Source organism: Hyla sarda, chromosome 6 (genome assembly GCF_029499605.1).
Source record: "Hyla sarda isolate aHylSar1 chromosome 6, aHylSar1.hap1, whole genome shotgun sequence".
In the NCBI taxonomy this organism is placed as follows: domain Eukaryota; kingdom Metazoa; phylum Chordata; class Amphibia; order Anura; family Hylidae; genus Hyla; species Hyla sarda.
Genome location: NC_079194.1, coordinates 48,962,273 through 48,980,625, shown reverse-complemented (window position 1 = coordinate 48,980,625; position 18,353 = coordinate 48,962,273). Strand labels below are relative to the sequence as shown.

The following is an 18,353-nucleotide window of genomic DNA, read 5'->3' as shown; positions in this document are numbered from 1 at the left end:
GAGTAGTAGTAATAGCAGTAATAGTATGGGGGTAGTAGTAATAGCAGTAATAGTATGGGAGTAGTAGTAATAGCAGTAATAATAGTATGGGAGTAGTAGTAATAGCAGTGATAGTATGGGAGTAGTAGTAATAGCAGTAATAGTATGGGAGTAGTAGTAATAGCAGTACTAGTATGGGAGTAGTAGTAATAGCAGTGATAATATGGGAGTAGTAGTAATAGCAGTAATAGTATGGGAGTAGTAGTAATAGCAGTAATAGTATGGGAATAGTAGTAATAGCAGTGATAGTATGGGAGTAGTAGTAATAGCAGTAATAGTATGGGGGTAGTAGTAATAGCAGTAATAGTATGGGAGTAGTAGTAATAGCAGTAATAGTATGGGAATAGTAGTAATAGCAGTGATAGTATGGGAGTAGTAGTAATGGCAGTGATAATATGGGAGTAGTAGTAATAGCAGTGATAGTATGGGAGTAGTAGTAATGGCAGTAATAATATGGGAGTAGTAGTAATAGCAGTAATAGTATGGGAATAGTAGTAATAGCAGTGATAGTATGGGAGTAGTAGTAATAGCAGTAATAGTATGGGAATAGTAGTAATAGCAGTGATAGTATGGGAGTAGTAGTAATAGCAGTAATAGTATGGGAGTAGTAGTAATAGCAGTAATAGTATGGGAGTAGTAGTAATAGCAGTGATAATATGGGAGTAGTAGTAATAGCAGTAATAGTATGGGAGTAGTAGTAATAGCAGTAATAATAGTATGGGAGTAGTAGTAATAGCAGTGATAGTATGGGAGTAGTAGTAATAGCAGTGATAATATGGGAGTAGTAGTAATAGCAGTAATAGTATGGGAGTTGTAGTAATAGCAGTAATAGTATGGGGGTAGTAGTAATAGCAGTAATAGTATGGAAGTAGTAGTAATAGCAGTAATAGTATGGGGGTAGTAGTAATAGCAGTAATAGTATGGGAGTAGTAGTAATAGCAGTAATAATAGTATGGGAGTAGTAGTAATAGCAGTGATAGTATGGGAGTAGTAGTAATAGCAGTAATAGTATGGGAGTAGTAGTAATAGCAGTACTAGTATGGGAGTAGTAGTAATAGCAGTGATAATATGGGAGTAGTAGTAATAGCAGTAATAGTATGGGAGTAGTAGTAATAGCAGTAATAGTATGGGAATAGTAGTAATAGCAGTGATAGTATGGGAGTAGTAGTAATAGCAGTAATAGTATGGGAGTAGTAGTAATAGCAGTAATAGTATGGGAATAGTAGTAATAGCAGTGATAGTATGGGAGTAGTAGTAATGGCAGTGATAATATGGGAGTAGTAGTAATAGCAGTGATAGTATGGGAGTAGTAGTAATGGCAGTAATAATATGGGAGTAGTAGTAATAGCAGTAATAGTATGGGAATAGTAGTAATAGCAGTGATAGTATGGGAGTAGTAGTAATAGCAGTAATAGTATGGGAATAGTAGTAATAGCAGTGATAGTATGGGAGTAGTAGTAATAGCAGTAATAGTATGGGAGTAGTAGTAATAGCAGTAATAGTATGGGAGTAGTAGTAATAGCAGTGATAATATGGGAGTAGTAGTAATAGCAGTAATAGTATGGGAGTAGAAGTAATAGCAGTACTAGTATGGGAGTAGTAGTAATAGCAGTGATAATATGGGAGTAGTAGTAATAGCAGTAATAGTATGGGAGTAGTAGTAATAGCAGTAATAGTATGGGAATAGTAGTAATAGCAGTGATAGTATGGGAGTAGTAGTAATAGCAGTAATAGTATGGGGGTAGTAGTAATAGCAGTAATAGTATGGGAGTAGTAGTAATAGCAGTAATAGTATGGGAATAGTAGTAATAGCAGTGATAGTATGGGAGTAGTAGTAATGGCAGTGATAATATGGGAGTAGTAGTAATAGCAGTGATAGTATGGGAGTAGTAGTAATGGCAGTAATAATATGGGAGTAGTAGTAATAGCAGTAATAGTATGGGAGTAGTAGTAATAGCAGTAATAGTATGGGAATAGTAGTAATAGCAGTGATAGTATGGGAATAGTAGTAATAGCAGTAATAGTATGGGAATAGTAGTAATAGCAGTAATAGTATGGGAATAGTAGTAATAGCAGTACTAGTATGGGAGTAGTAGTAATAGCAGTAATAGTATGGGAATAGTAGTAATAGCAGTAATAGTATGGGAATAGTAGTAATAGCAGTGATAGTATGGGAGGAGTAGTAATAGCAGTAATAGTATGGGAATAGTAGTAATAGCAGTGATAGTATGGGAGGAGTAGTAATAGCAGTAATAGTATGGGAATAGTAGTAATAGCAGTGATAGTATGGGAGTAGTAGTAATAGCAGTAATAGTATGGGAATAGTAGTAATAGCAGTAATAGTATGGGAGTAGTAGTAATAGCAGTAATAGTATGGGGGTAGTAGTAATAGCAGTAATAGTATGGGAATAGTAGTAATAGCAGTAATAGTATGGGAATAGTAGTAATAGCAGTACTAGTATGGGAGTAGTAGTAATAGCAGTAATAGTATGGGAATAGTAGTAATAGCAGTAATAGTATGGGAATAGTAGTAATAGCAGTAATAGTATGGGAATAGTAGTAATAGCAGTACTAGTATGGGAGTAGTAGTAATAGCAGTGATAATATGGGAGTAGTAGTAATAGCAGTGATAGTATGGGAATAGTAGTAATAGCAGTAATAGTATGGGAATAGTAGTAATAGCAGTAATAGTATGGGAATAGTAGTAATAGCAGTGATAGTATGGGAGGAGTAGTAATAGCAGTAATAGTATGGGAATAGTAGTAATAGCAGTGATAGTATGGGAGGAGTAGTAATAGCAGTAATAGTATGGGAATAGTAGTAATAGCAGTAATAGTATGGGAATAGTAGTAATAGCAGTAATAGTATGGGAGGAGTAGTAATAGCAGTGATAGTATGGGAGGAGTAGTAATAGCAGTAATAGTATGGGAGTAGTAGTAATGGCAGTGATAGTATGGGAGTAGTAGTAATAGCAGTACTAGTATGGGAGTAGTAGTAATAGCAGTGATAATATGGGAGTAGTAGTAATAGCAGTGATAGTATGGGAATAGTAGTAATAGCAGTAATAGTATGGGAATAGTAGTAATAGCAGTAATAGTATGGGAATAGTAGTAATAGCAGTGATAGTATGGGAGGAGTAGTAATAGCAGTAATAGTATGGGAATAGTAGTAATAGCAGTGATAGTATGGGAGGAGTAGTAATAGCAGTAATAGTATGGGAATAGTAGTAATAGCAGTAATAGTATGGGAATAGTAGTAATAGCAGTAATAGTATGGGAGGAGTAGTAATAGCAGTGATAGTATGGGAGGAGTAGTAATAGCAGTAATAGTATGGGAGTAGTAGTAATGGCAGTGATAGTATGGGAGTAGTAGTAATAGCAGTAATAGTATGGGAGTAGTAGTAATAGCAGTGATAATATGGAGTTAAAGTTTTGCAACATCTGGAGGGCCACAGTTTGAGACCACCGATTTAGCAACTTCAGCCTTTGTGGCTTTTAAATACAAGGCTTCTTCCCCCTAATACTTCTCTTTTGTACAGGACAATGGTGTCTATGCTGCTCCTCTGCAGTGTGTGAGGACAGAACAGGCCCTCTGGTTATTTCCCAGGATCACAAGCATAGACACATAGGGGGAGATTTATCAAAACCTGTCCAGAGGGGAAGTTGCCCAGTTGCCCATAGCAACCAATCAGATCGCTTCTTTCATTTTTAACAAGCCCTCTGCAAAATGAAAGAAGCGATCTGATTGGTTTGTGGCGTTTCGGGGTGTGAGGTGCAGGGTAGATGCAGGGCAGATGTTATGGGCCAAGGGGCAGATGGTATTAACCCCTTCTAGCCGTTATGCCAGGGCGTGGTTTAGCCTTAACCACCCGAAGGTAATACCACTGATCCTGGGTTAGGCAGGGGCAATGAAGACACCAACACCAGATTAAGGATAACAGCAGCTTTACTGAGGCAGGACAGGTGATATAGTCTTTACAGTACAGCCAAATATCCCAGGGAGGTGACCAGTGACACAGGGGGACCTAGCAGGCTTGCTGGGACTTGCAGTAGTTAGACTGACTTTAGTGCAGGTCACGGTGACTACAGATGGACTTGACTTGACAGAGATGGTGACTGACAATAAGATGACTTGACTTACTGATGACCGACTTGTGGCTACAGGACTTTAGGCTTGAGGCCTCCAATGCTCTGGACACTGAGACGACTGCACTGGACCTCAGCATACAGCAGAAGAGAGAGATTACAGCCCCTCCCCTGGTTATATAGGGGGGCTGTGCAAGGAGCCCATAGGTCACTTGGGGGGTCACCTGGTCAGTGGAGCCCTCTGGGTAACAATCATGTGGTACAAACATTAAAGCAACAGTACATTAAATGAGGCAAACCTATATCCATAATGGGGGTATGCTGCAGGGGAGCCCTGGGGACATGAAGGGACTCTGCCTGACAGGGCAGGAGGACAGTACGGGGCCACATCATCCCATACTGGGACACCACAAAGCTATGGGCAACTTTTCCTTTCCACAGGTCTTGATAAATCTCCCCCACAAAGCTGTATGTGCAGGCTTCACATGTAACTCAGGTGCAATTAATGTGTACCATGTTGATCACAGACGCCCATTGTTTCAATCTTGTTCCATGTCAAGGACCAGGCTTAAAGGGGTACGCCCCTGGAAAAATTTTTTTAAATCAACTGGTGCCAGAAAGTTAAACAGATTTGTAAATTAAAGTATAAGTGGCAGAAAAATAGGAAAACAGAGCAACTCACCACACCAGCCCAGGTATTCTTTGCAAGTGGTTTCTTTATTCCATGTCTTCAAACATAAAGAACAAGCAGAGGAGAGTGAACGTAGGACACGGGGGTATCCTCTTGGTTGTTACAGAGAGGATACCCCCACGTCCTACGTTCACTCTCCCCTGCTTGTTTTCTATGTTTGAAGACATGGAATAAAGAAACCACAAACCACTTGCAAAGAATACCTGGGTCGGTGTGGTGAGTTGCTCCGTTTTCCTATTTCTCTGCTACTTATACATTGATTGGACTTGCCTTGACGTAGAGCACCACTGAAGTCCCTCCAGCAGTTGCAAGGGAAGATACAGGGTAACCGAATATATAACTATATCCTAGTGCTTATAGAGGTGGTGTCGGCTCCTTCTTTATTTGAGAGATTTGTAAATTACTTCTATTAAAAAATCTTAATCCTTCCTGTACTTATCAGTTGCTGTATGCTCCATAGGAAGTTCCTTTCTTTTTGAATTTCCTTTCTGTCTGACTACAGTGCTCTCTGCTGACATCTGTGTCCATTTTAGGAACTGTCCAGAGTAGGAGCAAATCCCCATAGCAAACCTCTCCTGCTCTGGACAGTTCCTAAAATGGACAGAGGTGTCAGCAAAGAGCACTGTGGTCGTGACAGAAAGGAAATTCAAAAAGAAAAGAACTTCCTGTGGAGCATACAACACAGCTGATAAGTACATACAAGATTAAGATTTTTTAATAGACGTAATTTACAAATCTGGTTAACTTTCTGGCACCAGTTGATTTAAAACAAATGTTTTCCAGGGGAGTACTCCCTTTAAAGGGGTACTCTGCCCCTAAATATCTTAAAAGCATTTTGAACATTATTTTCAGAACGCTGGGTGCTGACTCCCGTGATCAGACATCTTATGTGGAGTACCCCTTTAAATAACCTGCAATAATTGTGCTAAACTTTACAACTATTATTACCTTGAACTACTATTGTTGTACAACATGAGGTGGCATGTGTCGAGTATATTAAAGGACATCTATAGTGCAAAATAACTTATCCCCTATCCGAAGGACAGGGGATAAGTTACAGATCGCGGGGGGTCCGAGCACTGGGGCCCCCCGCGATCTTCGGTACGGGGCCGCAGCAATATACAGGAAAGGCGGCGGCCGACACGCCCCCTCCATGAAACCCATAGAGATACATGGAGGGGGAGTGTCTGCCGCGGCTTTCTGCTGGGGACGAAACTTCACTTCCGGCAGACTGCCGCAGCCCCGTCCAGGAGATCCCGGGGGGCCTTTGGATAGGGGATAAGTTATTTTGCGCTGGAGTACTCCTTTAAGTTACATACAGTAGTTCATGAGACGGAAAAGAGAACCAGGTCTATCAAGTCCTTCCTATAATCCTGCAGTGTTGATCCAGAGCAAGGCAGCTGCCAATGGTCTTGTGTATGGTTTGCTTTCATATATTTTGCCGAATGCTTATTCTGTATTTGAAGCCAATGTCAGGAGTGTAAACACTGGGAAAGTACATGGAGAAACTCTCTACTTCTCTTTATTTGAATACAGTTTTGTCTTTACACATTGTATCAAAAACAGAATTAAAAAGCACTTGTAAGGTTGCGATCACATCACGATTTCTCCATCCGACTTGAGTAAACGAGTTTATAACTTAAAATCGTATGAAATCGTATATAAAGTCGGATCCATTGACCTCCATTAAAAAATCGGATCCAGTGCACACATCCGATTTGATCCGCATCCGATTTCACAAGATTTTTGTTTGGGTCTGAAATCGGGTTTGACCACGATTTCAGACCTGAACAAAAATTGTGTGAAATCGGATGCGGATCAAATCAGATGTGTGTAATGGATCCGATTTTTTTATGGAGGTCAATGGATCCGACTTTATATATGATTTTATATGATTTTAAGTTGTAAACTCGCTTACTCAAGTCGGATGGAGAAATCATCATGTGAACGCAGCCTAAAATGATCTTAAAGGGGAAAACTTCCTTCCTGACCCCAAAGTAGGGTTGCCACCTTTCTTGCAAAATAATACCGGCCCGCTAATTTGCATAATTAATTAAAAATGTGTAAGTTCACAGGATACACATTTGTGATAAAATGTTGTGCTATTCTTATCCCTATAACTTTTTTTTATTTTTCCTTATATGGGCCTGTGTGAGGGCTCATTTTTTGCGCCCCGATCTGTAGTTTTTAACAGTACCATTTTTGTTTTGATGTGACTTTTTGATCGCTTATTTTAATTAAATTCGGGAGTTGCAGTTAGTTGCTAACTACAACTCCCAGCATGCCCTGATAGAGCCTGTGGCTCAGCAGCTGCCCCAAATGGAAACTACAACTCCCAGCATGTTGGACTATATAGTAGTATATAGTATATAGATCAGTGTTTTCCAACCAGGGGTGCCTCCAGCTCTTGCAAAACTACAACTCCCAGCATGCCCGGACAGCCAACGGCTGTCCAGGCATGCTGGGAGTTGTAGTTTTGCAACAGCTGTGGGCAATCTGGTTGGGAAACACTGGTATAGTATATGGTGCTACATTCCGGGAGTTGGAGGATTGGTTGGCGAAATACCAAAATGAGAAAGTTTATTGACTCAAAAAGAATGCATAACATCTCGGTACAGATACAATATAAAAGAAAAAGCTCAGGTCAATGACATAACAGAAATGATATGTCAATACGAGAAAGGTATGACATTCATCAGTTGGCTATCATGGCTAATAGTTGTAATCACGGTACATAAACTAGAAAAAGGCAGAAATGAAATCAGTACGTCCGGCGGCAGATACACTAGGGAGAGGGGGAGGAGAGGAGGAACAGAGGTAGGGTGAGGCTAGGAAAACGGGGAGAGGTACCAAGAGCTCAAGGAAAAGGAGGAGGTCAGGGTCAGCAAAACCATGTCAAGTGTTCCAGCGTGTGTCATCATACTTTCTAGACAAGCACGTTAGTCAGTTATTTACAAAGAGAGGTAATATGTAACATCGGGAGCATATGAAGAAGACAACCATGGGTCCCACACTTTCTCAAATGATAACATGGAGTCCTCACGTATAGCATTCAATCATTCCATGAGCATAATGTCATTCACACGTGTAACCACCATAGATATAGATAAGTCAGGTGACTTCCACTTGGAGGCAATATTAATACGGGCTGCCAACAATATACATTGAGTAAGGCGAAAGACTGCATTCTGCATCCTATCAGGTTTATGGCCCAGGAGGCACACTGCTGGTTCACAAGGGATAGTTCTAGACGTCACTGAAGAGATCAGAGACATCACTTGGGTCCAAAAATCAGAGACTCTAGGGCAAGTCCACCATATGTGGCACATGTCCCCTACATCAGTGCATCCTCTGAAACAATGGGGGGGGGGGGGGGGGCGCGACGGATATATAGCATGGAGCCTGGCGGGAACATAATACGAGCGGTGTAGTATCTTTTAAGCCGTCTCAGCCAGCGACACCTGCCAACTACCTCTACTCAGTTGGGTGCAACATTCATGCCACGATGGGAGAGGGAGGTCTATATTGAAGTTCTACTCCCACTGCGACATAAAGGGGAGTTTAGTCTCACTTGATGGCTGGTTGAAAGGGGAGTAAAGTAGGGAAAGGGAGCCTGCACAGAGGGGTGAGTATAAAGTTAAAGCCTCATAAGAAGTGGGAGAAAGGAGGGCAGTAGAAGGGACCAGGGAAGTAAGAAAAGAGAAGATTTGGGTTAGTCGGAAGGATTCAGATGGAGGGGGATGGTAATCGGAGATTAGCATGGACTTGCAAATCAATTTCTTCCCCGTAAGGAAATGATGCAGAAGGAAGAGTTTTTGGGAAACCCACCAAGAGCATTGCCGGTATTTTTAATATAAAAATACCGTCAGGGTGGTCAAAATGCCGGCTGTGCTGGTAAAATACCGGCCAAGTGGCAACCCTAAGGAAAAGTAGAAAAAATCCCTGGAATAACATTCAGATCTTGTACCCATAACTTTCAAGAAAAACATCCCGGCCCCCCTTAAAGGGGTACTCTGCCCCTAGACATCTTATCCCCTATTCAAAGGAAAGTTGATAAGATGTCTGATCGAGGGGGTCCCACCGCTGGGGACCCCCTGGGATCTCGGCTTCAGCACAAACTCGTCATTATGTACAGAGCAAACTCGCTCTGTACATAATGACGGGCAATACAGGGGCAATCGGACACCCGGAGACAAGGTCTCACAGCTGTTCGGGATGCCGCGATTTCACCGTAGACATCCCGATCAGCCCCCTGAGCTAACCGGCAATGATTTACTTTCACTTTGAACGTCGCGTCTAAAGGGTGAAACCTCGATCAGTGGCCCCGGGTTATAGAACAGGAGCTGACTCAGAGCGTACAGGTACGCCTTTGGTCCTTAACAGGTTAAGAAGACACTGCACTAACAGATCTAACCATGGGTTTCAGTCTGGCTAAAAGCAGGATACGGTTGGCAAATTACCCAACTTGAGTCAATAGCCGACTCTGTTCGGCTCAATGACTTGAATGGGTGCAGCCGCGAGAGGCTCATGGTGTGAATGCAGCCTTAGTACTGTAATCCACCCATTCCCTTCTTTACCTTGGTGGCCTCTGATGCTTCCATTGTATTTCAGACAGGTTGTAGCATATTACAATTTTGAGTGTGAGTCAGATTAAATGACTATGGGGGACATTCATAATTGTTGGCTTTGGTAAGCAAGTTCCGAAGTAATTTAAAAAAAAATTTTTTGCTTTAGTTTTGAATATGGGCTCCGTATTGATTATACTAACACAGGGGGTTGATAAATTTGGAGCACATAAGCAAAACTAAAAAGTCGCAGCTGAGACTTTGTGAGACTTGCTTTGCGACTTTTAAAATTTGCTCACGTACGGAAGTTTTGTACCCCATGCCAGACCTAGAGCAGACTTGCCCCTTTTTTTTTTTAAACATTTTGTCTACATGCGACCATTCGCACATCCTAAATTCCATAGTGAAAATGGAATTGTGCTTAGGTAAGGCTGTTTGCAACTTTTTGCTTACCTACAAAAGTCGCACACAAAAAATGCACAGGCTCCTTTTTGTGCACATGAAGTAAGCCAAAAAAAAAAAGGCCCTAAATACCTTGATAATTGTCCCACTGGGTTTTCTTTAAAGGGGCACTCTGCAGAAAAACATCTTATCCCCTATCCAAAGGATAGGTCCCAGCGACAGGACCCCCCCCCCCGCGATCTCTGGCGCGGCACCCCAGTCATCCGTGCATGGAGCAAACTCCACTCCGTGCTGGATGACTGGCAACTACAATCACCACGCCCCCTCCATTCATGTCTATGGGAGGAGGCATGACTGCTATGTACTAGCCATCACGCCCCCTACGATAGACATGAATGGAGGGGGCGTGGCGTGACATCACAAATACGGAAGCTTCTAGCTGCCGTGTTCCCACCACGGCCATCAGGACCCCCGTGATCAGACATCTTATCCCCTATCCTTTGGCTAGGGGATAAAGTGTTTTTCGGCGGAGTACCCCTTTAAAATTGTAAAGTGTTGTAAGACAATGGGGGGGGGGGTATTTATCAATTTTGCCTGTTGACAGTTTCTTTTTACCCTTTTTTTTTCACTTTGGTTTTCGTGGACATGCACCAAATTTATCATTTGGTGCAGTTGTTGGTAATTTTGGCTCAAATGTTGAAATCAGCCGTTCACAGCGCCTTTTACACAGAACCTACCGCCACAGAGGACGCGTATTTTACCCCTTGTGCAGCCATTTCGGAGTCCCTCCTGCAGTATATCAGCAGGCGACATGAGGTATTTTCTTTTGTGGGGTTTATAGCCACCATGTGAATTGGATTTTATTTTCAACTTGGGTATTTATTTATTTTTTGGTTACTTTAGTGCAGTGGTCTTCAACCTGCGGACCTCCAGATGTTGCAAGTGCTTACCTCTGCTGACCACTGCTTTAGTGCTTACCTTTCCTGAACCTGTGCGGCCATGTCCAATGCTGGCTCAACGGAGGGTGAAGGTTCCTCAGGATAGTACTGGGCAGCCCTTTTTAATGTATTTTGACGCCTTTACATGTGTTTTCCAAGTGAAAAATTTCTTGGCGGTGATTTGCGCCAAAAAAACGGGATTTGTGCCAAAATTGCGCCAAAGATTGATTGGCGCAAATGATGAATTACTGACTAAAGTTGAAATCACACACAGGAGCGTGTGATTTTGAGAAAGTTGTAAAAATGACAGTGGAGAAGATGCGCCAAACTTTGGCGCAAAAAGACACTGCGCCGAAGTATTGCGCCAAAGTTACGTTAAAAAAGAGACATAAATCCTTTGATAAATACCCCTCAATATCCATAAATGTGATAAGCCACTGTCTATATTGATGGCAGTAAAGTGCAAACTTATTTGTTGCATCATTTCCTGGTTAAAGGGCTACTCCACGTTTCAGTTAAAATATACAGTATATTTATTGGGTACCACACTTGACTCAAGCTAACCACACATATTGGGGGAGATTTATCAAAACCTGTCCTGAGGAAAAGTTGCTGAGTTGCCCATAGCAACCAATCAGATTGCTTCTTTCATTTTTGAAAAGGCCTGTGAAAAATGAAAGAAGCGATCTGATTGGTTGCTATGGGCAACTCAGCAACTTTTCCTCTGGACAGGTTTCGATAAATCTCCTCCATTGTATTTATATCAGCCGAACCCAACTATGTAGTGTGTATGGTGACTTCCATACTCGTATGTCTGGGGCAGTGGTCTCAAACTGTGGCCCTCCAGATGTTGCAAAACTTCAACTCCCAGCATGCCCGGACAGCCAACGGCTGTCCGGGCATGCTGGGAGTTGAAGTTTCACAACATCTGGAGGGCCACAGTTTGAGACAACTGGTCTAGGAAGAGAAGGATCACACAGTTGGATTTTAACATGCCTGATCCTTTTGTTCTACGGGGGAGATAAGCCGCTTCCAGAGTAGTATGGCAGCAGTTTACCACCCCCTCTATTAAAAGGGTACTCCACTGTAAAACATTATTATTATTTTTTTTTTTTAAATCAACTGGTGCCAAAAAGTTAAACAGATTTGTAAATGACTTCTAGATAAAAATCTTAACCCTTCCAGTACGTATCAGCTGCTGTATACGCCACAGGAAGTTCTTTTCTTTTTTTAATTTCCTTTCTGTCTTATCACAGTGCTCTCTGCTGACACCTCTGTCCATTTTAGGAACTGTCCAGAGTAGGAGCAAATCCCAATAGCAAACCTCTTCTGCTCTGAACAGTTCCTGACATGGACAGAGGTGTCAGTAGAGAGCACTGTGGTCAGACAAAAAGGAAATTCAAAAAGAAAAGAACTTCCTCTGGAGCATACAACATCTGATAAGTACTAGAAGGATTAAGATTTCTAAATAGAAGTAATTTACCAATCTTAGCAGTAGAAGAAAACCGCACTCACCCGTCAGTAGTGCACCGATGCTTTATTACAAAAGAACCGTGGACATGAACACAAGACAGCAGGATACCGGCAGGAACGCCAGGGCACACATACGTGTAGTAACAGCTGTTTCACGGGACTCAGCCCGCTTCGTCAGACTCTGAGTCCCGTGAAACAGCTGTTACTACACGTGTGTGTGCCCTGGCTTTCCTGCCGGTATCCTGCTGTCTTGTGTTCATATCCACGGTTCTTTTGTAATAAAGCATCGGTGCACTACTGACGGATGAGTGCGGTTTTCTTCTACTGCTTTGATTACACAGTGACTCGTGCCTTTCCTTACCTGCACCCCATTTTGCACCTTCAGTGTCTCACTGCGCTCCTACATACGGATCCAATCAGACCACTGCATACCCTTTGCTTGCCAGTGCTGTGCCGGACTTTCATTTATGTATCTACATGCTTTTAATTTACAAATCTGTATAACTTTCTGGCACCAGTTGATTTAAATATAAAATAAATATATATATATATATATTTATATATATATATATATATATATATATATATGAAAAGGCAAACAAATACAGCAGCACTTAAGTTGAAAAAAGAATTAAAGTGCAGGGTGTAGGCCACTCATAAAAACCAAGTCCCTTAGTCCATCAAAAAAAGTGAAAACAGCAGCGACGTTTCGATCCTGTCCAGGCTTGAGAAAGATCCTGGAGAGGATCGAAACGTCGCTGCTGTTTTCACTTTTTTTGATGGAATAAAACTTCACATTTTTTTCAACTCATGGAGTGCTGCACTTGATTCTATGCATATATATATATATATATATATATTATTTTTTTTCTCCAGTGGAGTACCCCTTTAAAAACACATACACAGGTTTTACTGGAAAGTAGGACATCTCTTTGTAGAAGATGTCAAGAAATGCTCCGGGATTAGGCTGATTGACGTTGGCCATATACAGCTACAACACTTTCATGTTTCAAAATGTCTGTAAGAGCTGGCAGGTTTCCTAACAAAACACAGACATCTGAGGTTTTCCAGACTGTTTATTTATGGTGGATTAATTGAAGATAAGCATGGCTGACAACTGTGCTAATAGGTTTATTTTGCTAAATTGAAATCACCATTACATTCCTATTGATTGCTAGTTTAAGGTTTCCTACCCTGGGCTTTTTTCTGATAATGCCTTAAAAGTGCCAAAAATAATGGCTACTGTGGTATAAAGTAACCTGCCCAAAAATATGGGCTGACAATTATGAGCTAGTCCCAACTATGTGTATAAGGGCATGTTCACACTACGTAATTACCGCGGAATTCCGTGAACGGAATTGCGTGCTGTGAACATAAACATTAGTGTGAATGGGTTTCCGCAAGACCCGTTCACACTGCGGAATTTCAGCTGCGAAATTGTGCCGCGTAAAGAAAGAACATGTTCATTCTTTGCGCGGAAGTCCGCGAACACTGCATAGTCGTCAATGGTGACGGCACAATGCCGCGCGGTCCTACCGCCCAAGTATTGCGGCAGCCGCCAGAATGGAATCTCCACTCGCGGAATTCTGCGAGCGGAGATTCCATTCATAATCCGTAGTGTGAACATACCCTAAGAAGGCCTTAGGTATAGACTCCAATTAGTTAAAGGGTTACTCCACTCCCCAGCGTCCAGAACATTGAGTTCCGAACACTGTGTGCGGGCTTCCGTGTTCACGCCCACCCCCTTGTGACATCACTTCCCTCCCCCTCAATGCAAGTCTATGGGAGGGGGCGTGGCGGCTGTCGCAACATGCTGGGGATGGACACGCCCCTTCCTGCGCACTGACGCGGCCCCGTACAGGAGATTGCAGGGGGTACCAGCGGTTGGACCCCCCACGATCTATATCTTATCCCCTATCCTTCACATGTGGGTTATATACCACTACAGTACTCCTTTAAGCCTTTGGAGGCAGATGCCTGTCGGTGTTTATATGCAAACTAAGGTATGAGAAGAAGCAATGGCCTTGGTGATGGACTTAAAAAATGCAACATAAATGTGACAACCATTCTTGCCGGATTGCCGATGGAACTCTGAATAGGGAAGTCCGACGGCAGTGTGAGCGAGGCCTTACCTGTGATGCAGCACAATCTAGGTAGCACAACACGGCACCACATGTCAAGGCCTATGCCGCCATGTAGTCCTAGCCTAAAGGGGAAACACTTAAACCTCACAAACCTCACACAAAAACTTTAGAAGTTGAGGTAAACCATGTGTGGTTTTGGTCACAAGTTTTCAATAGTTTTTTTTCCTGGCGTTTTTTTCTGTGGGGAAAACTCCACAAAAAAACTGCCCTATTTTGCACTCCCAATATATAGTTTTTGTGATAGTTTTGTAAAAAAATAGCAGGTTTTAGTCTTGGTGTTTATTTTTTTATTTTTTTTATTCCCCCTGTGTTGTTATCATGACAAGTCGTGTGATTCTTTCATCATGTGACTTAAGGAAATTGGGGGGAAAAATGTCAGAAAACACGCCAATGCTAAACTCACATGGCATTTCTATGGCGATTCTTTCTCCCATAAACTTCTATGGGAGAGAAACTACAAGATCTTGTCCAAAAAAAGAAAAAAAAATCATAGTCTCAAATGTGCTGCAATTGTGGAAAAGTGCCACAGAGCCCAAAACCACAGAAAAAAGCCAAAGTGAGTGAAAAAACTTCAAAGAAAAAAACATAAAGTGGGTAAAATATTTAATAAATCCCTTTTTACTTTCAGTTAACATGTGGAAAAGAAACATGGTGTAAAAATACGTCATGTGGCATTTAAAGCTAAGTTTCCATTTGGCAAAAACACCCAAACATTTTTGCTAAATGTTTTTTTGTGTGAAAAAAAACGCAGCGGCCAGATGAAACTCAATAGGGATTTATGGAACAAGGAATTTCACTCATCTTTGGTGTTTTTCTGTGTTTTTTGGCTAGGAGGCAGTTTTCCAAATTTACTACATGTTTTTTGTCAAGAAATCTTGACATTTCTCTCTCCATGTGAGAGAAAAAACGGCATAGAAAATACCATGTGGGTTCAGCATTGACATTTTTTTTCTGGGATTTTTTTCTATCTATATATATATATATATATATATATATATATATATATATATATATGTGTGTATATACACACATATGGGGAGATTTATCAAAACCTGTGCAGGGAAAGAGTAGTGCAGTTGCCCATAGCAACCAATGAGATTGCTTCTTTCATTTTGAAAGAGGCCTGTGAAAAAGGAAAGAAGCGATCTGATTGGTTGCCATGGTTGCACTCTCCCATACAGTGTGTGTATATATATATATATATATATATATATATATATATATAGCACATTTTAGTTTATTGAAAACAATCATTTTTAATCTAACATGTAGCTTCTGGATATAGACAACTCATCTGATTGTTTTGCGGTAATAGGCCATGTTTGTGTTCACTTATAGGTGAAGGAACCTGCGTTGGGAGATGTGGTCAAGGATATGTCCGATCGGATCCGTGCCATTGTGATTATAACTGTATGTCTTATTTGGAATGTTGTACGGACTACAAGAAGGTTTGCACAACAGGTAACCTCTAAGATCAACAAGCTGCATGATATCCAAGACAGCCATATTTTAAGTGACGGTATTGGACTAGATTTATCAATGCTGTTCAACAGCAAGGCAGCATAAAGCAGTGCTGCCCAACCAGGGCGCCTCCAGCAGCTGGAAGACTACAAGCCTTTGGCTGTCCAGACATGCTGGGAGTTGTAGTTTTGCAACAGCTGGGGGCACCATGGTTGGGAAACCCTGGCGTCAAGGGAAACTAAACAGTCTGAGGCTCTGTTCACACACAGTATTTTACACTAATTTTGAGCCATTAGGCTAGGACTCCACTGAGATTTTTGCCCTGCGATTTTTGTGGCATAAAAACGCCAGAAAAAACGCCAGAAAAACTGCCACAGTTTTTCCCTGCATTTTGGTGTTTTTTTTCTGGCGTTTTTACCTTTGTGTGGAATTTGCCGTTTTTGGCCCCTTTTGCGTTTTTTTTTTACAAAATAGTTGGGTACCAAAAAAAAATAAAAAAGGATGCAGTAGGGATGTAAAAATGTATTTAAGTAAATGTTTATTTTTTAATAACAAAATTTAAATAATTTTTTTTATAAAGTTTGTGTGTTTAACTTTTTTTTTTCTCTTTCCCCCCCCAAATTTTTTATGTAGTACTAGTACTCCCAGTATGGAACAAGACTGTTCCATGATGGGAGTAGTAGTACCTGTACTATAGACATATCACCCCGGGTGTCAGTCTGACACCCGATGCGATCGTCCATAATATAGCAGAGATGTGGCTCTATACAGCGCTCACATCTCTGCTCTATTCACATCACTGGCCATTCATATTTTCCGCCCAGAGCTGTGATTGGCCGGATGGTTTCAGCCAATCACAGCTCTGAGGAAAAGATGAATGAGTGAATGGCCGGCCCGGAGTATAGTGCAGAGCAGGGATTTGAGCGATGTTTACAGCCGCTCCATCTCTGCTATAGACAGGACGGTCACAGCGGGTGTCAGTAGTGACACCCGCTGTGATGTGTCCTTTAGCAGGCACTACTACTCCCAACATGGAGCACACTCTGCTCCATGCTGGATTAATAGACATCTGCATTAATAGACATATCACAGTGAGTGTAACTTCTGACACCTGCTGCGATCTGTCTATTAATGCAGGTACTACAGCTCCCAGCATGGGGCAGAGTGTACTCCATGTTGGGAGTAGTAGTACTTGTAGTTAAGGAAAGATCACTGCGGGTATCACTCCTGACACCCGCTGTGATGCTCCTGTATAATGTATAGATGCAGCGGCCGGCGCTCTCCTATGGTCCCCTGCACGGCCGTATATATACACATTCCGATTTCTCACAGAGAGCTGTGATTGGCTGGAACTGTCTGACCAATCACAGCTCTGCGGGAAATATGAATATGTGTATATATACTTCAGTTCAGGGGACCAGAGAAGAGCGGCCGCCGCATCAATACATTGTACAGGAGGATTGCAACGGGCGACCTGTCAATAAGTACAGGTAACTACTACTCCCATCATGGAACAGTGTTTTCCATGCTGGGGGTAGTAGTACTACCTAAAAAATGCAACAAAAAAAAAGAAGTGAAAAACACACACACTACATTTTTATTATTGTCGGCTACATTTTTAGCGCTTTACCCGCTCACATAAATTGATCCCTGTTTAAAAATTAATAAACATTTCGTAATAAAGATACATTTCGTTAGATACAGTTTTTTCCATCACTACTGTATCTTTTTTATTAATTTTTTTTTATGGTACCCTACGAAATTTTAATAAAAAAGGTATCTCCATAATTTTTTTGGATCGCTAAAGTCCAAAAAAGAATAACAACCGCCTGCAAAAATGCAAAATTTAAAACCAACATGGCGTTTTTCTTGGCGTTTTTGCTCTCCCATAGACTTCTATGGGATGAAAACGCCACGATTTCAGGGCATAAAACACCAAACTAGGTTTTGTCGGGCATTTTGAAAATCCAGCCTCTGAGCCCGAAATTGCTGAAAAACGCCAAAAGGATTTTAAAAAACGCCAAACTGAAAAACGCCAAGTGAATCTGGCATTTTGCAGTTTACCATTGACTTGCAGCTAACATCTGGACGCGGCGTTTTTTCGCTGCAAAAACGCCGTCCGGGAAAATTGGCGTTTTTGACGCCGTTTTTGCAAAAAAAAAACTCAGTGGAGTTCCAGCCTAAAACAACTATTTGTATTTCAAACAACAACTACAAAATAACGGACCCAAAAAAATGTAACAAAAGCAAAAAGAGAATAAGAAAACTGCCCAAATAGTTTTTGTTTTGCTTGTTTTTAGCAGGGTTTTTTTAAAGGGGTTATCTAGCATTTTAAAGTGTATATCCCCTATCCTCACGATCTTTGGAACAGTGTCCAAATCTTCCTGTGCATGAGGCAAGGTCAACTTGCTCCCTCCATATATTGTCACAGGATATCCACAGGATAGGGGATAAGTGTTTGATCACAGGGGGTTAGACTGCTGGAATCCCCTGCAATCTCCTGCCCGGTGCCCAGGCTCTCCCATGCACAAAGCTCTGTCAACCCCAGCACGAAA

At 41.6% G+C, this 18,353-nt stretch overlaps 1 protein-coding gene across 5 annotated transcripts in view; it reads left to right on the top strand.

Moving 5' to 3' along the window:
* Positions 1 to 18,353, top strand: part of PRG4 (proteoglycan 4) — a 103,398-nt gene that overhangs the window by 4,818 nt on the left and 80,227 nt on the right. For all 5 annotated transcript variants that reach the window (XM_056523645.1, XM_056523644.1, XM_056523643.1 and 2 more), the window contains exon 2: positions 15,676 to 15,798. In XM_056523645.1, coding sequence (XP_056379620.1) covers positions 15,676 to 15,798 — 123 coding nt within the window. The remainder of the gene's footprint in view (positions 1 to 15,675; positions 15,799 to 18,353) is intronic.